This window comes from Conger conger, chromosome 14, assembly GCF_963514075.1.
Source record: "Conger conger chromosome 14, fConCon1.1, whole genome shotgun sequence".
NCBI lineage: Eukaryota > Metazoa > Chordata > Actinopteri > Anguilliformes > Congridae > Conger > Conger conger.
In genome coordinates this window covers 9,407,204-9,430,712 of record NC_083773.1, presented here as the reverse complement: position 1 = coordinate 9,430,712, position 23,509 = coordinate 9,407,204, and the positions used below count along the sequence as shown (strand labels likewise).

Here is a 23,509-nt window from a genome sequence, read left to right as displayed (position 1 = left end):
TTCAGGTGTATAGTATGTGAAAATACAAAGCCACCTAACACCTAGGCTACCAAATGTCAAGAGCTAAAACAACGACAGCAAGCTAATATATTCCTTTGTCCTCCGTGCAGTAGGCACAAAATGGGGATCAGTTTGTCAATGCACAGTCCAGCTACGTCACGGTGCATAGGTTTCATTGGTAAACCCGGTGTGATATGATAGTAATACAATTATAGTAGCCTATACGTTCTATAAATGAGACGGTGGGTTACATTTTCCCAAGAAAATAACTCAATAGTTTATATTATCTATTTTACAATAACCGTATTAACGTTATTTGTCTTTCTAAAAACCGAACTGCAGTTATACTCCAATCATAAATTGCTATTGATATCTCTAGCTTCATGCGACGGTGAAACCCGCAACAAAGCGAGCGCTGGAATGTGTTCAGTATGGAGCGGGCAGAGCCGAGAAGAATGCCTCCGGTACTCCCATTTCCAAGGGATCCAATCAGCGACGACGAGCAGTTTCAAGGCACCCTCGAAAGTCTCTAAATGGGAAAAAACAAAACACCGAACAACTAAAATACACGTTTTTAAAGCAGCTTCACCAACGATCCATCTTAATACGAATAAGGGCCATTTTGTATAAAGTCTATTTGCTTTATAACCGTTTAAAAATACGTTAAACTGGGTTGTTTATCAGTAGTAAGGGGAACTTGAAACCGCCATTGCCCCATTTCCTCGGTTGTTTTGCTTTTTTCGCCTGGATTCTCCATGTTGGAGCAATAGCGAAGTCTTTCATAGTGACAGGGGGACTCTGAATAAAACCGTATAAACAGCGGAAAAAGAGGACGGACGGACCCGGGAATATTAAGAAAACGTTAGTCATCTCACCCATGTTTAGAAGAAAACAAGGAAGCACGCAAGAAAAATACTATTTTGGTATTAGATACCGTAAAATATTTACCAAAGACGGTAGCTAACTAGCTAGCTAGCTATCTTGTAGTACCTGTGTCTGGGGGGAACGGATTGGATTTTGAGAGGCTGTGCATTTGTTAGATGGAAAGTTCTATCATCACTCAAGTGCAGAGAGAAGATAGTCCACTGCCGTCCAAAACAGGTAAGCACTCATGTTCGTCTGGCTAGCAATGTAAACACGAGTGGCTAGCTATATTTTGCATGTCCCGATCGTTATAGTGAATGCAGAAGTGGAATCTGGAAGAAACTTTCGTTGCTATCACTGCTAACTAATACTCATGTGGCGTTTTAAAAAATTATTTTCGATCTTAACAATCTAGCTACCGTGTGTTTCCCTTGTCGCCTTCGTTACTGTACGTGGTTAGTTTTAAGGAAAGTGCACCATATTGTAGCTAGCTAACGTGCAATCTTTATGTGCTCCCACCCCTCCTCCAGAACGAGAACGCGGTTAACGTTCTATTGCCAATCCCGCTCATAACTGCAACAGGAAAATCGTCCTTGATTGCGTGCGCACTGCTAGCGTTAACACTGTCATGATGCGATAATGAATAGCTAGCTGACTGATGGGTAACTACCTATTGTTTTTGAAAATCAGCGCATCTTTTTGAGACGTTGCTGTATCGAAAGTGGGCAGATTGCTTCTTATGGCTACAGCCACTGCGAGCCATATTTTAGCTGGCAAGCTAGCAATTAACGTTAGCTATGGTTACACGTTAATTTGCCATTTCCTAGATATAAATTGTTATGGTTACCCAGCTACTTTTCAGAATTGATGTTTAACTAACGTTAACAAATCTTTATTTAAGATTGCTTAACTTTCCATCTTTCAGCTAACGTAATGAACGGTGTTTTTTATCTGGTAGTTGCACATGTCATGGTCTAGGCTGGTAGTCCGAGGCGTAATTGCAATTCAAGCAATTGCTTGTCATTGAAGTTGTTTGCGTTGCGGACATTATTACGCTGTTGTTTTATTTGTGTCATAATACTTTCTAAATGAAACGGTATTATAGCTATTTAAAACAGTTGTTTGCTTGGACCAATAATTTGGCGAAATGTTAACCACTGTGACGTACCGACATCTTCTTTTCCAGTTGGTCATTGATGGCATAACCAAAATATTAAAGGTAATTTTAGCACATTATCCATTGTAGGTGGGTCCGTTGGTTGCTTCTAGGTAACAACAGAAGCAGTGTTAGAAGTCCAAAATGTTGTACATGGCGCTATATTTTCCCAAGGAAAAGTCCTGCTGACACTGGAGGAGTAACCTAACTGTTTACCAAAATCCGAGCAATTGCTATTCTATGTAAAATGTATGTGAATGTATTGTTTTAAAATTAAGAGATTTTATTGTGTGAAAATAGGCGATTGGCTCTTATGAATCCTTGATTCTGGCCACATATTCCAAAAACGATATCTTTCCAGCCTTTTATTTAACATGAACATAAATACAATGAATTCTGCAGAGGTGACCGACTAAACCAAATTGGTAACATACTGTATCTGTATCATTTTCTTTACGGTACGATAAACATTATCCGGTTATATAGCTTGGGATTTACTGAAGCTGTCCAGGTACCATATTGATTACCCATAGTTCTCAAACACAGTGCCAACTTGGGAATCAGTCCTGATACCTAGCAGTTTAACAAGCCCTGTTGTTTCTTCACTTTTTCAGTAATTGGAACTAATGGCTTCTGGTGGGCTTCTGTCTTCCTGGACCTGTGCGGCATTATGGGGTCGGCTGTCGGTGATATCAGAGAAAGGCCATTTAGTTCTGCTTAAATACCATGCCTAGGTATCCAATTTCAATGAGATATGTCTTGCCACCTTGCTAGTTGGGGAAGAACATGTTCGAGAACGTAGTGACCCAACTGAGTGTTGAACTTGGGTTAACATACTGGGCAAGGCTTTATGAAGGATGTATTGGGAAGTGGGTGTGTGCTGTAGAGGGAATGCCATTTCTCAGCCCCTCATTCTCCAGTTAGTTTCTGGACTTCCGGCTACTCTGGAGTCTTGAGGGTGTGTGGTGTTTGTGTGTTTGTGACGCAAGTGCGTCCATGAGTGTGTGAATGCGTGTTTGTATGCTGTAAGAACGAGTGAGAGTGCATGTGCGAAAGAGTGTGCCGTGCCAATCTGGTTCTACCGGCTACATTGTTACATTGAACGCCAACCTTTCCCAGGCAAATTTGTTCCGTTTAAAAAATGTTAATGTGCATAGCTTATTGGTTTTAAAGTATTCAGCAAGGGAAACAAACCTCATTAACGTCATCATAACTGCATTACGTTGTTGTATTAAGAACCAATAGTCGAAGGCTTTGCAGTAATCTTCTGGCAAACAACAGGAATGAACTGCACCTAACTTTATCCAGATTGTTTTTAAGAGAGTCTGTCAGATAACTGTGAGTACTTGTGGGGTTTTTTTGGCAGTCTGGCAACATATTGTGAATGCTTTTAATTAAATGTCAAGTTGACCATTGTTAACTGAATTACAAGATGACTCGGGATTATTAATAAATAACATGGAGGAATGGTATGGTTATTCATATACTGTAGCTGTCATTGGTCCAGTTACTCAAGTGGCAGATGAGAAAATTAGCATTTGCATTATATTTTCCCCTGGCTTAAGGAATCAGATACTTCAGTGATTGTACTGGTAGTGTATGTACCGGTAAGTGTGTGGGTACCACCTCTCATCATTGTCTCATTACTGTGTAACCCTGATAAAGCGGCACTAAGCACTTCGCTGTGTAACAGGAGACCGGTCTCATCGTGGGATTTCCTGTCTACAGCTGTCCCCTCCTCCCAACGCTAGCGCTGCGATCAAACTGGCCAGCTCAACCACCTGACTACCACTTGAGTAACTGGACCAATGACAGTTACAGTATATGAATAACCATACCATTCCTCCATGTTATTTATTAATAATCCCGAGTCATCTTGTAATTCACCTCTGGCCACGCCAACGCGGCAGCAAGAGCGAGGTCTCGGGAGACGTTGCCAAGTCCAAAACAGAACACGGGCAATATGGGAATCGTTGTCGGGCGGCGATGGTTGGAACCGCGCACCAACGTTTATGTCGGGTCGGTGGTACGGTTGTGTCACGCGGGACTGGTTTAAGGCAGTCGTGCGGCGTTACCTGTGGGAAAGCGCAGGACAGGACAGGCTTGGGCGCGAGCAAGCGCAAAATGGTGCCCGTGTGGTTTCACGCGTGGCTGTAAGTATGATGGTTATGTAATGTGTTGCAGCTGCAGGCCCAGCGCAGGCTTTACAATTATGCAAATGCTCTCCCCCCCCCCCCCCCCCCGTCCAAACACTGCTCCGGAATGGCCCCTTTTCCATTTGAGGCTTTAGAGACGGCTTTCCGAACGGACTTCCTGGACAAGCTTAAAGGGAGAGCCAAAACCATTTTGGGGGTAATGAAGTAGGAGTGTTGTTGTTTTTCACGAGATGTCTCAGGTATGGGCATAACCTGTTACTAAAGCAACTATGGTCTGTAGTTAAACTTGCCATCGATTACATTTCACTATGAAATTTGTTGAGCTGCCTCAGCAGTTTTTATTTATTTTTTAAATGGCAGTGGTATCCATTTTATGTTTTCGGTAGTGAAATCGCTCCAAAGTTATTTGCTAAGATACACCACCAAATGTTTTGGAATCATTTTTGTTATTTAGATGGCTATTTTGTTTTATTTATATCATTACTACCCTCTAATCATACTAGTGTACGGGTGTCCAGTCTGTGTAATGCAAGAGTGGTAATGACACAGCCGTGTTTATGCTCAGGTGGGTTTCTTGTGAATTGCACAGATCATGTGCTGGTTTCACAGATATAACTGGGTCAGCTCACAGGCCGCCTGACATTCCGTGCTGGATGCGCATGCCGCCACAGGCGTTGCACGATAGTGCTGAACCGAATCACCTGCCGTGGTCATCTGGCATTCTGCGGCATCTCGGCTCGCGCCGCATCCCAGGGAACTGGCAACCGCCAACCGAATGAGCATTTAACACAGCCCTCCTACCGTTCCGGCCAGTATATTACCTAGGAGTATCCTGTCCCAACGCATTTGAATTGTTATGTTGGATTTCTGATCACATTTCGGTTGTATCCGTTCACCATTACCGCTCTGGGCCAGCGCCGAACGGGCTCCCATCTGCAGCCGGGTTCCTCGTGAGGTTTCGTCTCATCGGGGAGTTTTATCTCACCAGTGTTCGTAGAGTTTTTCTCCCCGTTAGGTGATGCGTCTTTTTTGACCTCATGTGCTTGCTATTTTGGGCGGTTCGGGCCTGGTACTTGCCCTTCTGTTTCTCTGAAAAGTGTCTTTGTGACTGTCTTCTGTATAAAAAAATAAAATAAAAAAAGAAGTGAATTGAAAGAAAATGAACGAATTAGACCATGCTCGCTCTGGTGGTGGCGTCTCCGTAGCGGGTGAGCTAGCTGCCGCTCCTGGCTCCTGGCTCCGTTAGGCCCCCGGTACCAGTCCTCGGGGCGTGTCAGAGCCCAGAACGAGTCTCTCCCAGCGGCCGCTGAGATTCCATTCCTCACGTTTCTACGCAGGCCTTCGCTGAGCGGAGCTCGGGGGCAACATTCCTGTCAAATGCTTCACTCTGTCTTCAGGTGATACACGAACAACTAATTGCAACTCGTACTCCAGCCCCCCCCTGGCACACGTGTCCGGGCCTGTGTGTGTTCATCCCTCCCCTTGTTTACCTTCAATTTCTCTTAGCAGCCCGTCCGACATCTTCATCTGAACACCAGGAGGTCTCTCCGGTGTGGTCTCCATGGAACCAATGGACCTCTCTGCTGAATAATGAATAAGCCTAAAATGGTGTCTTGTTACTCTTCACGGTGTATACTTGTGAAGAAAAAGACGTATTTTCAGCCCCGGGTCTTGTCCTGCCTTCATGCCAATTGACACTGGAAGAAATCCTCGAGGATGCAGAAAACTTGTTTTTAAGCAGTTCTTTTCTATAAGATAGTGTTTTGAAAGTGTATGGTTTGCAGGAGGTTTTAAGTGCGCCGATTGGTTAGTAGGTGGTCGTCCTCCAGTGAACACTGTCCGTATTAACTGGCAGTGAGAGCCGACTGCTCTCAGATGGCGGCCATCTTGTGGGGGGAAGGACGAGCGTTCAGATGTTGTGTTTTCTGTCTTCTGCTCGGCTTAATTTGAGCTGACACCGTTCGGAGCTTTTCATCAATAATCCCGCAATCCATTTTTAAATTGAGACGGTGCACCTTTATCAGAAATCAGCTGAACGTGAATTTCATTAAAAACCGATCGGTCGTTACAGGATTAAAAAGGGTCACGGTAACCATGTTTGAGAATACAGCTTTTTCGGTTTCACTGCGATTCCTGTTCGGATAACAACCAATTCATTATTTGGCCTTCACTGCACAGTCGGCAGTTTTTCTCGGATGCATAATTTGCACAATACGTGAACATATTGTAACATTCACCAGGTGCTGACATGACTGTAGACAACTAATGCTAATGCTTAAGGTAGTTCTAGTACCAATGCTGTGCTTCTGGGATTAAGGCAGCATCAACAACGTGCTGGTAATTACAGTAAATTTGTATACTTGTCAAATGACCCCATGTATGATGGCCTAGCCCTAGATGATTCCAAACTACCTGCTTTGGTTCAACTCTTGTATTGATGTGTAATTTTGTATGGGGTACTGGTGCTTCTGCTAACATTAGCGGGAGGCTTGAGCTAACAGCAGGAAATGATACAGAACCTAGTAGTGCCAGTAAAAAGTTCATAGTAATTGCAACTGATTGATATGGATTGATTGAAAATTTCCAAAGCAAAGTCTTCTGAATGTCACGCCTCAGCAAAAAAAAGAAAAAGAAAATCTTTGTAAACTTTGAATTTGAATAGATTTCCAACATCGTGGAGTAAGACTAACCTCTAGCCCTGTTTTGAGATCTCTGACAGTTCAGAGAGGAGAACCAGTATTTCTAGTCCTTCCTTATTTAAAAGTGATTGTTCAAAACATTATGAAAATTCAATAACGTGCCGCGTCTTTATTGTGCTTCTACTGTATTCAAACGCAAAAGGGCTTCCTGCGCGTAGAGCGGGCAGCGAGAGGGGGTTCTGTTTCAGTTTTAAAAGCGTAGCCAGCTCTGCTAGCCTGACATTGCGCAAGGTATTTCTCTCATTCACTGCACTTCCTTCCCGCCTTTTAGCCGCGCTTGGCCGGGAGCTCGGCTGGCCACACGTGTTTCCACTTACCTCCGGCATTCTCCACGGGCCCAGTCGGGGCTCGCTTAAAGCTGATTTCACACCGCGCGTTCAGCGCCACAGCGAGCGCTCGGGCTCTCTGCCGGCATGCGCTACGCTCGCGTCTCCCCCACGGGCCGAATGCTGAGCGCGAGCGTGCGCGCAATACGAATCAAATCACGCCTCGCAGCCTCGCAGCACCGCTGCCTGGAGCTCGTTATCCATCCTGTTAGCCGTCCTTCGGTTACATTTGGTCTCTCGTATTGGGGAGTGTGGCTGTTTTCTACGGGGGTTGGCTTTTTCTTGTTTTTAAACAATTCCACTTATTATCCAAACGTGTTTTCAAAATGCCTGTTTTGTTCTATTTTTATTTTTATTTTTTTCCTGACACCATCCAAGTAGTTTATTTTATTTATTTTTTGTCTTTTTGTATGGGTTGTGCTGCTGCCATTATTTAAATCTGTCTGGTCCTCCACCTTTCACTTTAATCAATCTTATACTGTGCATGGGATACTACATACTATGCTAGTTGTGAAATTGAGAGCTCATGAGAATTCTTGAATGCTATAATCTTGCGACTGCAGCCGTTTGCAGATGCACGTGAGTGGGCTTTACGTTGCTGGGCAGGGTGGTCCTTTCTCCTTCTGTTTCTCTCGGTAAACCCAGTGGTTTTGAGATTTCAGCACTAGCCAACAGTGTAGCCTCTGCTCTTCATCTTAACACGTAGGATACCTTGACATTACACATTAACACAGGATTTTGTGTTTTTTGTACGCAGACAAGAAGAGACAGAAGCGGGGGGGGGGGGGACTAGACTCCGGAAAAACACAGTTATTGGTCTGATATTGCGATCAATCAATAATACAAATATTCACACAGCCGTTGGTAGCGTTGCGAGATTGAAATTTGAATGACATTTAGAAAAGGGGAGATGTCACGCTCTAGCTACTGTTGTTTATTTATTTGTTTCAACTGTGAAACCTCAAAAAGAAAGTTACTGTTCACAAAAAATAATTAGGCCAGTAGGACTGTGGTAAGGGTGTCGTTTGCATAAAGAAGTGAGTTCGTCTCCTCCGCATCAAGCCGTCAGTGGCGAGCTAGAGTTGAGTTTTGCTCTGATAGAGGTGGCTGAAGAGAGGGAACGGTTTCAGCTTTAGATGAGAAACGGCCAACTGCAAGAAGGACACAATCATACAGTCTTTCGTTTTTTTCTAGAGTCACTGTTTTTGCTGTCCTTGTATTCTGTTTTCCTGGATTTAAGATAATTTTCCTGTTAAGCCAGTCATGGAATACTGTTCCCGTTTTATCCCCAGATAGTCTCAAATTGACTTTTTCCCGACTTTTTTTTTTTTTTTTATTCTCAGGAAAATGCCCACTGAAGTGTTGTGTGACATGCTGACTGTAAATTACTATAAACTGATACAGCACAAATGAAATCAGAACAGGAAGGGCTGTGCTAGACTCATATATTTTACAGCCAGGCAGGCAGACGATCATAATAGAGGGAAAAAATGTGTGGCTGTTGTGCGAGCTTAAAACCGACAAGGAATGTGCCATGGAGTGTGTCACTTTACTCCACACTTGTCAGCATAATGTCTATCTCTCCCTGTCCTCCTCACACTCTGCGCTGTGATCACAGCATTCCTCCCAGCCCAAAGGTTGAGGCACACAGCTGGTGTTGAGGCCCTGCTCTGATTCCGGGGGGGAGACCCGGGCAACGGAGCTCAGAGACACCCAAACAGAAGGGGGCACGGCCCTCACGTACTCGCATTCCAAGATTCGCGGCGCAAAACCGGCAACTTCAGGGGCTGACACCAAACCCGCTGCATTTGACGTTGTGCAATGAAGCGGCGTGCGATCACTTTCTGTGGCTGTTAGCTGTGATGCTGTCAGCCCTCCATTTTGTAGAGGCAGTGTTCTCCATGGGTTTGGAAAAGGTGCAGGAAGGAACAGAGCGGGGACTCTTGCTGTTGCGCTGTTTATGGAAACGTATGGAAATAATCAATGTATCGTTAAATGAAGGCATGAATTCCTTGCTAACCTACTGAGGTTTGACTTCAGTGGTGACCTAACCGACTTCCCTTCCTTCACCCAAAAACAGCAGTGAGCGTAGTGGTTTGAGAAGCTGACTTGTTGCTGTTGGGCTGTCGGATTTAGATGGGGTTGTGCTGTTATACCCTTGAGCAGTATGGCACTTAACCTGAATGTCCAGCTACACTGGTTTTGAATGTGCTTTTTCTCTAAAAATCTAAAACAGCCAATAAGCTAATAAGTTGTTTTTTATGTTTTGACCCAAGTCATTTTCAGATATTTGTACATATTCTGTGTGAGCACAGAAGCAGTTATGCAACATGTGGGTGAAGTAGAGTTTGCCATGAAAAATTTTATAGGAATATCTTTACATTACATTACATAAAATAAATCATCTAACCTGTTTCTGCCTATTCCTACTGTATTATAAGGATCTGAGATGTATGGGGTCATCCTGTCACAGATGGTAAAATCTGGCTCAGCCATAAGTCTACTTGTCATCTATAGGTTTGTGCAATATATTTCCAGAAGTACTCCACCTGTGTTTAAAATCTTTCTTTTGAAGTTCATTAAGCCGCAACATGAAGATTAATTTAACAAAATATTTGAAAGAAGACAGAAATAAAGATGTATTTTCTGGATGTAAAGTATGCCATTTCTCAACACCAGAGCGGGAACTCTGACGCAGCATGTCCTCTGTACAGATATTCACCCGATTGGCTGTCCACTCAGCAGCCGCACTGCTGATTGGTTCAAATACGAGATTGGATGTTCACTAAGGAATGCATGTGGTCACCAAATGACCGTCAGCAAATCGTTAAAGAAACAACCGAGCGTGAACAATTTCGTTGTTGATTAGAACCATGTTGAAAGATAGAATAACATTGTAATCCCCACCCAACCCTGAGTACCGGCAATTAATGAGCACTCAAACGGAGACAGACGAGGCTTTTCATTTTCATTGAAAGACAGTAAACAAATATGATGGGACTGAAGAAATTTTGAAAATGCGGGGGTCAGGGATTAAGCCCGGGAAGCATGTTAAAGCCACGACTGCAACAACAGCGCCAGATGTTTTACTTGGCTGTTTGATCATATTCCTTGGCCTTTAATTGGATTGGACCTCCTGTTTGAGTCCCGCTTTACTTGTTTGGTCGCTCAAAACCACACGCCAGTATGGTCTTCGATCCAAACACTTCAAAAGCTTGATGCCAGACAACTTCCGCGTTGGTCTAAGTCCCGCGCATTTTTTCACCATGAAAAGCCTCTCTTAAAGATTCAGTGTGGTCATTTACATTCTGAGAATTATAGTAGTGCAAATAAATAAATGAATAAATAAATAGAAGCAATGTTCAGTGGGTGAAAATGCAAAGGTACACAGGCACAAGTACACTTGTGTAGAACGGGAGCTCACGCAGTACAGGGACGAGGAGACCAGCACACAAGGGGCATGGCTGGGGCTGCCAGCAGCTGAGGTTTGGTGCGGCTGAGACAAGGGGAAGGAGAGGCTGTCCAGAATCATGTGATTTGCAGGAAGCGGTCTCTCCCCACCCCCGCCAGCCTTGCCCCTGTGTGGCCTCTGTGTGAGGCTGCGTTTCCAGGAAAGGGGCCTGCTGGGCAGGCCGTGAGGCCTAGGCCGGGGAGGGAGCGGCTCATTCAGAAAAACAAAAACACGGAGGAGGGAGAGAATTACCCCGCTTACATAACGCCGCTCCCCCGCCCCCGTCCCCCGCTTCACTGCCTGTCATTACAGGAAAAAAAAGACACCTCCGCTGCTCCCACGTCGAACGCAGACTCAGAAACCGGCAAAAAAATCCGCCGTATCAAAACACAAGGGATTCGTTTCTCTGCCAGCTTCCATCACACGCCAGCCTTGCAAAGGGAAATGTCAATGCTGGGTATACCCAAGGTGTTTGTGCATGGCTGACAGACCTCAAGCCACAAACTTAAACGTAAGTGTAAAGTAGGCTGCTAATTCTGTTTGGCATGTCCCGTAGCAGCCAGTAGTATGGGTGTTAACAAGTTCCAGCTAATTTACATGCAGAAATTACAGGACAGGTATAGTGTTTGGCTTACAAGCGCACTATAGGACTTTACCCATACCCAGCCCTGGGCCTTGAATAGAGTCTAGTGCATCACCTTGTGGCAGGATTGTGAAGTGCTCTGCTCACCAAATGGCTTCCACAGTAACTCAATTTAAAATGCCCGGTCAACCCTATTCGCTGCCCCATCAAAATGGAATCATCAACAGAGGCGCGGCAACCAGATCTTGGCGGCTTATTGCATGCTAGTGCGCTCAACAGTAGGTGTACAAAATAAACATTACTGACTGAGTGCTTTGTTGGTTAAGAAATGCAAAAGGACGTACTAGTCAAAGATGGCCCTGTAAGATAAACTGGGAAAGCTGATATGTCACACTCTGAATCCCCTGAACCCTGTCCCGACCTAATGCAAGGCGAAATGTACGGTGCAAAGAATAGTTTTATGTAAACCGTTTGTGTGCATGTGCGTGCGCAAGTCTCAGTATAAATGAGTATGTAAATAGCAGGAAACAAACACAAAAAAGAATGGGGAAAATTATGGAAATGCCTGGTTGCCAAACAAAAGAGACGGGGGGGGAAAAAACACCAGCAACAACCAGAAAACATTCTCGTTAGGACATACAAGACTCCAGCGTATTAACCAGTTTCGCAGTTTTGCTGGACAATTTTGGCCCTTCGGCAATGAAGTTTTACTATAAGCCCGAACTCGCTCCCTCCAGCCATTTTGCTCAGGCGTCACCATGGGTTGATTACTCAACATGAACAGGGGATGGAACTTTCCTTTCCGAAGCAAAAACAGGATTAGTTTAAAATTCGTTGTGATGTCTGGGGCTTTTCTCATTATGAAATCGTGGCTCATTTTGAAAGGTCCTGTGTTCCGAAGCCGCGGAGCTCCACAGGCTAGTGCAACCACTCATGCCGATGTGCTCTCCATTTTGTTTACCTCCGGCGCTGGGTGTGTTTTTCTGGAAACGGAGAAAGTTTGTGCTCAGGAGAAACTGCCTTTGTTTTCAGTGGAGACCTACGTTTTCTGGTACCTGCTATTGCGTTGCTGTCAGAGTGCAGTAATGCTGACCGCCCCATGAGAGAGAAGCCTTGTGTGGCTTTCCCAGATTAATTTACTGCCTCAACCCAGCGGACTGCATTCCAGCGTAACGTCTAAGAACGTGTGACTGCTTCAACGAAAGCCCTGAACAAAGTTTGATTTGAGATTTTGTTTCTGCTCTCGTCGGGACAGTGTTAGGCATCACGACCATCGTTGCCCTTTGAAGATTTTGTCTTCAGGCTGTGTCCGTTGTCTGTTACCTCACTTAGGCCTTTCACACCGGCAAGGCTCCGTGCCGGTGCTGGTTCTGGTTCCCAAACCTAATTTTGAACCGGCCGACGCGTTCAGACCGAAAATAAATTGGTTCGGAACCGGAAAAAAGTTGGTTCTCAGCTGGAACCAAAAAAGAGTTGTGCGTGTCGTATTCCACCTGCTTTGTGCATTGAGCAATGCCCTCCGTTGATGATGGAGGGCGGTGGAATTTTGGTTCTGCTTAAACTGGTATGGACGCAGTCTGGTTCACCAGAAAGCACCAAGGTTCTGTGACTCCAGAACGGAACCAGTCAGAACCAGAACTGCGTCTGTCTGAAAGTGGTAATTGTGTTCTTGGCACCGTAGGGCGAACACAGAGCGTAGTGGTAATGGACACTCTTGCAGCTTTCCCTCAGAACGCTCCGCTGTCCACTTGTATGTGGTTCACTCTCGAAGGGCCGGACAGGAACTAGGTTACTCCCTTCCCAATATTATCATTGCAGGACCGCGGAACGGAGCATTGTACAGAGGCAGGCTCTGAGGCGGGGACTGGCCCTGTTTTGAGGCAGGGCTGAGATAAGGTTCACAGGCCGTCAGAGAGTATGGCAAACCTCTGTTATGGACCGGAGGCCCTCTTTAATGTTCTGTGTGCGTAACTAGGGCTGCTCCAGTCCGTAGGGAGCGCTTTTCCTGCTTGGAATTTCCGGTCCAAGTTCAGAACAGGGCCCTGTACCTCTGTAAACGTCTCCACCTAAACTTTCATTCACTTCATATAAAATTCATATTCAGTCAGTGCGTGGCACTGTTTTTATTTGCGTTTTTCCCCAGATAAGTTGAAGCTTTTTAGAATGCTCTTTTTCTCGGGGGGCGGGGGGTGGGAATTCTTTGAATACTGACCTCTGTACACAGACCCATTTAGTACCTAAGACTCTTTTCTCTGCTTGTTCATTTTAATGACCTGCTCCTGTTCCTCTTTTGCGTGTGAACCTTTACCAGAAATGGTTTGGGCAGGTTTGGGAATGAAACGCATGTCTGGAGATGAGATTAGGTTGTGAAGTGTACCGTTATGTGGGTCCCCAGGGAGAGACTGAAGGTGGGTGTTGGGGAAACTGTTACCTCTGATGGGTTCGGCTCTGTGGAGAGAGAGGAGAAGTAGGGGCTGGCTACCCTCCAGTCCGGTCCCTCTGGGCAGGGAGGTGACGGCGACTGAAACTCAAAAAGTTTTTGTTTTTATGAAAAAAAAAAAAAAAAAAACAATATAAAATGTTCCGTGTTCCTTTTTTATTATTATTTATTTAGAAAAAAGTACTACTTCAGTTTTAGTGAGATGGGACTCATCAGGTACATTCTTACTTTAAATTAAAGGGCGACTTGTTTTGTTTGTGACGCGTGTTCCCTTGTTTGACATTCAGGACTCTAGTGGAGTTTGCTGCCTGCAGTGCTGTTCAGTGTGTGCGCGCTCAGTGGTCTACCTCTCGCTGGTGGCTTCAGCAGTGTAGGCACCGCAGGGCTGCCCAACCCTGTTCCTGTACCTACAGGAAGGTAGGCCTCCAGGAAAATAGTTGGGCAGCCCCGAGTGTTGTTTCAATGCAGTTTCTACATGCTGCGAAATTGGAAAAGCCCATCCCCCCCGAACCTCTAAAAATTCAACAGGTTTAGGTAAAAGAAAAAAAACTCCCCAGTGGGAATAAAAAAACAAAAAGTTCAAACAGTGGTGAGAAAAAAAATCTCAGGAGGGAAACGCAGGTCTAGAGGGAGAGCCCATCCTCAGCTAGTGTACCCTGTATGCGTAGTCGGAGAACACAAGTAACAGAATGTGTGAGGTGAACGGCAGGGCCTGTGAGACTCTGTCGAACGGCACGTCTCGTTTCGGCTGAACGCACGGCTCTGAGGCTGGGCTGCAGCAGGCCGACTCCGGTCCTCCGCTGGCTCCGTGGCGTTTCGCACCGCCACACTTTCCCCTTCACGCAGCCGGGGGGCTGCCAGAGTGGCGATGATAATGATAGTCACGTTGTTTCTGGAGTCAGAGTTGATATTTGTTTGTTTTTCGTTGAAAACGGTTGATAATAAGTGCGGTTGCCAGGTTTGTGACGTCAAAAAACAAAGGAAAAACAGGATTATTGTTTCAAAAATGTAAGAAAGTTATTTGTTCGGTTATTTTTCTTTATTGCATGTAATCTTTTAGTACCTTATATTTAACAGTACACTTTTTTGTTGTTGTTTAATATTGTTAGTTGATTTTGATGGACATTTCTAAGGGTAAGGAGCTGGTCTGGCAGACAATCAGGGGCACTGATTGTCAGTTCCAGACTTGTAGTGATCTTTCCAGAGAACTGTAGTTTTGAAGGCTTGTGGGTGCAGCACAGGATGATGCTGGTACGCTGAAGCAATCAAAACATTTGACATCATCTTCATACGTGTGTGTGTGTGTGTGTGTGTGTGTGTGTGTCTCTGTCTCTATCTCTGTCTCTGTCTGTCTTGGTGGAGAGCATGAGAGTATTTCCTGACACAGCGCATACATTTGTGTATATGTATGTATATGTGTGTGTGTGTGTGTGTGTGTGTGTTTCTGGGTGGAGAGCGTGAGAGCACACTGCCTGTAGATCTTTTTTGAATGTAGCTTCAGGGATTAAAAACCGATATACTAGCGTGTTTTTATTACATATTGCTCCTAGAAAACATTTTTCACATGTTTTTAAACATTAACAAAGTGATACAGCACGCAGGGAGATGGTGCGTTACAATAACAAGACAAACCCGCAGGCTGGTCGGCTTAAAAACCTGAAGCGGTACCAAATCATTTCTACGGCCATTAATTGGGCGGCCATTTTAGTGTTTAATAAAAGACTTGGATACTGAGCGGCTCTGTTATCGGCTGCCCTTAAACTGGCTGTGTGTTTAAGCTGTTTGTGCTGGGATGCAGTGTGCTGATTAGGCTTCATTAGGGCGTCACTGAAGCAGGGCCTGGCGTAATGGCTGCCGCAGGGGAAGGGCCGTTTCTCCTGAGACGGCCGCTGTGTGCAGGAGGCCTCAGCTCGAGGGTGTCGGCGCACGTCACGCCGGACACGTGTGTGTGTGTGTGTGTGTGTGTGTGTGTGTGTGTGTGTGTGTGTGTGTGAGTGTGTGAGTGTGTGAGTGTGTGAGTGTGTGAGTGTGTGAGTGTGTGTGTGTGTGAGTGTGTGTGTGAGTGTGTGTGTGTGTGAGTGTGAGTGTGAGTGTGAGTGTGAGTGTGAGTGTGAGTGTGAGTGTGAGTGTGAGTGTGAGTGTGAGTGTGAGTGCTTCCTGCCTGCAGGCGGTGTGCTGTGTATGGTCACTGTGCTTCCTGCGCAGTTAATGGCCCCCTCTGTCTGTGAGCCACACACTCGCCCCCTCTCCTCTCTCTCTCTCTCTCTCTCTCTCTCTGAGCCACACCCCCTCTCCTCTCTCGTTCTTTCTCTCCGTGTGAGCCACACCCCCCTCTCCTCGCTCTCGAAGGGAAATGGGACGGTTTTGGGTTTCTGAATCTCAGCCATGTCTCTGAGTATGCGTGCACTGATTAAGAGGGGAGATCTAAAGGTGAGGTTTTGAGGGGTCTAGGGGCGCTTTGGAAAGTACGGAGGAGAGGTCAGGACTCATTGTTCACAACCTCTCTCGCTCTCTTTCCCTCCCTCCCTCCCTCCCTCTCTCAGGTCAGGTGATCAAATCTTCCCCCCAGAAGCCTCGGAGCCGGACGATCTTCAAAGCGCTTTTCTGTTGCCTCCGAGCACAGGATGCCCCTCAGACTCCGCCCCCTGCCCAGGATACTCTGCTGCAGCCCGAGGACAATGGGACGGTTGCCAAGGTAACGCATCGTTGCGCTGCCGGGATTGGCTACGAGCCCCCTCTCCATTTTGTGCCCGGTGAGGTGATGTGTTTTGAGCCCAGGGAAAGCAGCTGCCAGCTCCTTCTCAGACCACCGTCCTGCTCCCTGAGACCGCACTTGTGTTTTGTAGATTTATTTAGTACTTTTACTTCAGTTTTCACAGGCTGGGAGTTGAATCAGGGGAGAGAGAGAGAGAGCGAGAGAGAGAGGCCTTTTGTTAAAATGTCCTCCAGTGAGTCTAATGTGCTGTCCGTCTCCAACATGGAACAGGCCCTCTCAAGTCACATGACTCCACTCTCATTTGTGATTGGCTGATTTCTGTTTTTCCTGATCCTCAGTGGAGATGCCTGATACTCATGCTCAGATGAAAGAAAAATTTTATATTAAAAACATCATTTATTACTTTTTATTAATGTTTGTACTATAATCCCCTTTGATGTTTCTCCTCCTTTTTAATGTAATATTTAGATATAATTTGGATGTTTTTATGCATTTAATTTCTTAGTGAGCAGTATGATTGTTCCTAGATTTCCCACCTCTCCCTTTTCTACCATTGTTCACAGTGCAAGCAGAAAAGAGCCAAACCAAAGAAGCACTGTTTCTCAGTACATGCACCCACACATTCATACATAAACACACATACAGTATGTGACTTTTATTGGTTCCCAGTTAGCACACAGTAGTTTCCCTCACACTCAGCATAGTGACTGTTCTATTCTCCATTATCTGATATCCTTTGTTCTTCTGCATTACTACAGATATATCTGGTGCACTTTTATATGGTTACATTAAATTAGCAGTACATTCATCCCCAGTGCACAAAGAACGCAGCTCACACAGTTAAGACGCACATTGATGAAAATGGCACTATTGATATCCAGCAGTACGTAACGCAAGCAATATTTTTCTCATCCGATCAGTAGTCAGTGATTGGGTGTGTGACATTTTCGAAAAAAAAATTTTATGTTCTGTGTGCTTTGTGAAAATTGTTGCTGCCATTTTGAAACCCGCTTCAGATGCACTGTGATTTGTTTTTTTAAGAGCTTACAGTGGCTTGTTCTGGCAACACAACAGTGTTACCGGCCCATAGGACTCCATGTCTTAACACCCCTCACATTAGAAAATCAATGAGGAGTATTTTCCAGGTCACACAACATCTGCACACCATTTCATCAACCGTGTTAGCGTGTAGCATACGGCTAGTATCTGCTGTTAAGCGTTGTCTCCTGTGTCCTGTGTCCTGTTCTGTGTTTGTGTTGGAACTGTGTTTGTGCTTTGTGCTGCTGTGTAAGCTAGCTGTGTGGGTGTGTGTGGGGTGGGGGGGGTCATAGAATAGAGTTAACTGTTTTTTGTGTTTGTTTTTTATCTCTTTGTTTAGTCTGATCTCCTTCAAACTCTTCGCTACCAGTTTCATCAAGTACGTAATGGACAATATCACTTTCTCCAAGGGTCACGGGGCCCACGAATGTGTTGTATAGTATCTCTGCAGAAACTGTTTTGTCCTTAAAAGGGCACAAAAGTGTGTAGACGCACACACATACACACACACACACACACACACTGAAACGCACAGCGCACAAGCCCTGCTGCCCCGCGTCTCCTACGTGCTGTTATGTAACTCGCGCTGAAATGCTTGTTCTTCGGCTGCATGCCAGTGCCTTTAATTAGCTTGGAGGGAATTTTTTTAAACGCACCGGAGTCTGTTTTAACAGGAATATTCCCCTTTGCAAAGGTTCACGAGGTAGAGCGAGTGAGAAAAATGTGTGTGACTGCGTAAGAGAAAGACCCGCAGTAGATTGACAAACATTGAAGGAAGACCAAGCGGGTAAATGGTCCAGGTGATAGCAGAACAACATGTCCGTCAGAACTGGAGAGAATAAAAACCTGCTTTTCCGTGTAGTGCAGATCAATGGCGAGAGTCTGACAAAAAAATAAATATATATACATTGAATGCAGTAAACAGTTGGAATTGAAATTCTCAAATGATACAAGAGACGAGATGCAGGTGTGCTCAACATTTTAGAACTGAAGACAACATGAATATGCACGATCTGTTTCAGCTCACCCACACACTGATATAATAGCCAAAAACAAAAACGCTGCCCACCAGTTCATACTGTAACTACGACTAAAGTACCCACAGGTTCATCGTTATACCCGGTACAACCTGCAATTTAACCGGACAGTCCACTCCTTGCTGAGCTACAACCGGAATACAACCTGATTAACAGCCACTACAACTCACCCAGACCACACTCAACCCACCAGGGAGTTTTCATAATGTTTGCCCTCAAAGCATTACCATGTTAATGCTGGTAATGTAGTTTCACACTGTACTACATGGAGCGGCGTATCACCATTAAAACACCAGTGGAAGACTGGCGCGGATACTGGCTCAAACAGGCTTTTCTTCAGCGCATGCTGTCAGTCCAGGAGCGTCACTTAACGGCGTGGTAGGAAACAGAATGGCACCGTGTGTCACCGCGGAGATGAGTGTGGAGTCACACGCCGGTCTTGTGTGCATCGCACTGTTCAGAGTGCAAACGCTGAGCAGCGACTTGGCTGCAGCCATCCAAGCGGCGGGACTCCTCAGCGTTCACTGCTGGGTTCTGTCTAGCGCCCGGGTTTGTCCTCGAATACATGCACGAGCCGAGCGCTGAGGCGAAGGATTCGCCCTGTGGTCGCCTCACACTAGCTTAAATGCGGTTTGTAATTATGAAAGAACTGCATCAATGACTGTAGCGCATGAGTGTTTACACTGTAGAGTTCTCATGGGGAGACCTTTTAGAAGGTGCGTGCTCCATGGTGTCATGGTAACCACAAACAAGTAATTATAAAATGGGAAGTAAATCACTTTTCAGTGTTTTAGAGGAAATTTCATTTTTAGACTATGCATTTCCAATTGTGGTTAGTGCCATTTTAAACTGCGGTTTTTTCCTTCAAGTTAATGTGTTTATTAAACCACAAGATAAAAAGGCATGCTTGCTCTTGAAAATTGTATAAACCGGAATATACCAATTTGTTTTGATATAAATTGTGACATGGTGGTCATCTCATGCCAGTTTCTGATTGGCTTCTGAAGTTCATTGCAGCCCACTGTTCAGACTTTTGATTGGTTTGAATGTGTAAGGCTATTTCAGTTCTGAGGTAAACCGTTTCCACTCCTGTAGTGGGCTTCATGAGAACTTTGTTGCATTCAGAAAAAGGACACATTTCAATGTCACCTGATTCAAATAGGCGTAATAATATACCATTAAAAACAAATTATTTGAGCTTTACTGATTTTTTTAAGGCCATGTTGCTGATATAAGACAGAGTTAGTAGTTGGTACTTCTGCTCATAAAATGTTATTTTATTTGTTTTGTATGGCAGCTAATGGCGTATCAGGGTGCTCTGTGCAATGCTGACTGGCCTTGATACCCTTTTGAGGCGTGTTTATGCCGACCAAGCGGTAGCACCCCCTAGTGGCAGAGCAGGAGGGGGGTGACTCGTGGGTGTGGAGGCCGATGGGTGACGGTTGCCCCCCTCCTCTCCCCTTCCACAGATCCCCGGGACCTGCCTGCTGCCCGAGGTGACGCCCCAGGACCAGGGCAAGGTCTGCGTGGTGATCGACCTGGACGAGACTCTGGTGCACAGCTCCTTCAAGGTACCCCCTCCTCCCCTGACTCACCCGCTCCGTTTTCATACGTAACAGCGACCCAAATACGAGTGTTTCCGCCGCACAAATGGGCGACACTGGCTCAGGCAGAAAGAGCAGTCGTCTGGCAGTCGGAAGGGTTGCGGGTTTGATCCCACCCTGGGTGTGTCGAAGTGTCCGTGAGCAAGACACCTAACGTCTTAATGCTCCTGATGAGCTGGTCGGCGCCTTGCATGCCGGCCAATCGCCGTTAGTGTGTGAGTGTGTGAATGGGTGACTGAGAAGCATCAATTGTACAGCGCTTTGGATAAAGGTGGATAAAGGTGCTGTATAAATGCCAACCGTTTACCATTTACAGATGCCATGCAATATGTTACCCTCGCTTATAGCCGCAGGTGTTTATAGGTGCATGTGAATGCAGTCGGTCTGTTGCGGTAGAGCTACACGTAGTGTGAACAGCTGAGCAGAACTAAACAGGGTTAACTTTAGCTTTTGAACGTTATTGAGCAGAATGTTAGGCTGAGTCGTATTCGCTCCCTGCTAACAACTTTGGAAATGACGGTTTCACAGTCCGTCCTTTTTCCGTCCGCCCGCGTGTTGTGGGGAAACTGAAGAGCGAATATGTTCGCCCTGTTATTCTGGGAGAGTGATATAAAGTCTGTCTGTCTCCTGCAGCCCATCAGTAATGCGGACTTCATCGTTCCTGTGGAGATTGAGGGCACGACACACCAGGTAAGATTAAGGCCAGCAGCAGGCAAATCCACTCCTCTGCCTAAACACATTGGCTTTTGTGTATTCGTGATAAGGATTTGAATGTTATTAGGGACTTAAGGGTTCAACGAGGGACGTTTTTTTTGGGGGTTTTTTTTATGTGTTTGAGTCTTAGCTTTGACAGGTCACTGCGGGATCTGGATTTGAAAAAGTCTTTTATCTATTGAATTTCTCAGCCGAAGCGTTCGACCGGCAGCCAGAGTTAATCGCCGAACCCTCAAAAGCGGCCCTTTAAACAGGAGTGCTGGCCGACCTGCGCCCCCTGCAGGACGGATGTGAAAAGCACTCCCGCAGGACTGGGTGCCTTCCGTGTGTACTATAATGGCGTCCCAGCGCTCAGATGTTGACTGAACGGGCTGCGGCTCGATATGTTGAGTGAGCTTTAGAAAGTGCCCTGCGGCCCCGCCCCGGTAGACGTTTTCCCTCCTGGAGTCGTGGCGTAATGAGCGCAGTGGACAGACCTGTCTCGCTGTGGGAAAGCTTGACGTTAGCAGTTAGCGGTTAGCGCTCTGGTCTGAACCCGCTAAAGCCAGCCATCACTGGGAATCTGAGGGGGGGGGACCCTGTGTACGTTGGCTTTTGTTGCAGCAAATGTCGTCCTCGATTCAGGTGGTTGACCGTGTTCTTTCATTATTATACCCTTAAACCTACTAGCAGGATGCAGGTTTTTGGCGTATCAATTGCTTTTAATATACCGAATGGTTCTTTACATCTTCCACCCCCAATGTGTCCACACTTTCTCCAATTAGAAGCCCGATTTTTGTCTTTAATATGGTCAGTTAAATATTGGATTAAAACACTTGCAGTACAGCACAATGCGAGTGGCATATTTGTTTTTCCTGGCACGCGTTGCGAATTCTGACACGATGTGGTTTAAGAGGGTAAACAATCCTTCAAAACACGGAAAGCTCCTGATTAAGGAAAATGGACAGCTTGTTATAATTCTGGAACGGCAGTTGTGGTTGGAAACGAAAAATGAGCGCACAGAGGGGGGCGCAGGACCACGTGGAATGCGCTAGATGTTCCGCCTGTAACAGCCTGCAGGTCTTGCCTGTCTTATTGTTTTCATTTCATTGACCAATGAAGATGCTGTAAAGGGATATTTCCTCTAGGGTTCAGAGGATTTAATATGGAAGGGGGGGGGGGGTGGGTGTTGTGTATACTTAGTGGGGTTTCTGTGGGAACCAAAATGCGTCCTCCATCCTGGATCTCCATTGCCCTGCCCTCAGGACGCCCTCATCTGGCCTCCGCCTGGTTCAAGTAATCCAGGATAGGCTGGTTTCCACCAGCTCGGCCTATTCGCGATTACTTGTTTCGGGAGGCGGCCCACGGCAACGACGGCGCACAGACGGACGGACAGACGGACGGACCTCACGCTTCAGACCGCTTCATCCCGTTTGTCCGTCTCTCCCGCGCCCCCGGGGCTGATGGGAAACCGCTCTGCGTTTCAGGTGTACGTCCTGAAGAGGCCGCACGTGGACGAGTTCCTCCAGCGGATGGGGGAGATGTTCGAGTGCATCCTCTTCACCGCCAGTCTCGCCAAGGTAGGGGCTCCCCAAGGACTACATTACCCAGCTGACTGTGCGCACTGCGGGGGCGGGGTCACAAGAGACATCTCACTCGGCGATGTTTGTGTGCTTAGTTTTGCTTCCGTTCCAATTTTGTCTTTTACGCAGGAAGTTCTTGTGGTTTTTGGACCATATTCCTCTTTATGTCTTGTCTTAATTAAACATTTGTGCAGCAATTCTGCAGGCTGAGATCATGTTGTCCCTGATTCAGGTCTCACATGATGAATTAAACTGCTGCCTCGTGTGCTCTCTTCACCTCTCTGTGACTGACCTCTGACCTTTAGCTTTAGCTGACCCGTTCCATTTCCCGTAGGCCTGCTCCCAGTTGTCACGCTTGCCCGTGGAATGCTGCATCTTCGGAATGCAGGGCGCTAGTTCACTCGTGTTGCTCTGATAAAAATAACTATTTTTCGCCATAATATGACAACTCAAAATCATAACATAATCACTCACATCAAGTGCTTTTTCCTTGGCTTTGCTACCAATGGCTGTGTAAGTGTTATGTGCAACACGAATGTCCGACACCAAAGGACAACTGGCTCAAAGTCTGGTTCAAAGTCATGGTTCATGTCTGGGTCATTCCCATTGTAATCTTTAAAAGAGAATTTTTTTTTTATTTTTATTTTTTTTAAAGAAAGAAAAACAGTATCTGTGTATATAGAAAGCAGCGTATTTTTTTTTCCTACATTTTTTCTCTTTTTCCTGTGTAGAAAATACAGGATCCTGCGTTAGCGTGACAACTGGCCATAATGCCATTCCTACCCCTCCTTAATCCTCTCAGTTATGAGCACAAGACGTCTCTGCCATGTGCTAGTGTTTGTCACCACAGTGAAAGTTTAGCTGGTAGAGTCAGTTTGGCAAACCCTTATGGTGCTGCTGTAGTTTTACCCAGCATCCCTGGCCCTGTGAGTAACGCTCCCGCAGTACGCAGACCCGGTGACGGACCTGCTGGACCGCGGCGGCGTGTTTCGGGCGCGGCTCTTCCGCGAGTCGTGCGTGTTCCACCAGGGCTGCTACGTCAAGGACCTGAGCCGGCTGGGCCGGGAGCTGCACCGCACACTCATCCTGGACAACTCGCCCGCCTCCTACATCTTCCACCCCGAAAACGCTGTGAGTGTCCTCACCCCTGACCCCTGACCCTA

The 23,509-nt window shown here is 46.0% G+C and overlaps 1 protein-coding gene across 2 annotated transcripts in view; it reads left to right on the top strand.

Annotated features, from left to right (window-relative positions):
• The first annotated feature begins 540 nt into the window (after window positions 1-540).
• The window catches only part of LOC133109375 (carboxy-terminal domain RNA polymerase II polypeptide A small phosphatase 2-like), a 28,521-nt gene continuing 5,552 nt past the window's right edge, over window positions 541-23,509 (top strand). Inside the window, exons 1-7 of one of the 2 annotated variants that reach the window (XM_061218691.1) lie at window positions 541-1,101; window positions 16,219-16,370; window positions 17,770-17,808; window positions 19,936-20,037; window positions 20,704-20,760; window positions 22,251-22,343; window positions 23,292-23,477. In XM_061218691.1, coding sequence (XP_061074675.1) covers window positions 1,041-1,101; window positions 16,219-16,370; window positions 17,770-17,808; window positions 19,936-20,037; window positions 20,704-20,760; window positions 22,251-22,343; window positions 23,292-23,477 — 690 coding nt within the window. In that variant the 5' untranslated portion in view covers window positions 541-1,040. The remainder of the gene's footprint in view (window positions 1,102-16,218; window positions 16,371-17,769; window positions 17,809-19,935; window positions 20,038-20,703; window positions 20,761-22,250; window positions 22,344-23,291; window positions 23,478-23,509) is intronic. The other variant, XM_061218692.1, reaches the window with a different exon arrangement.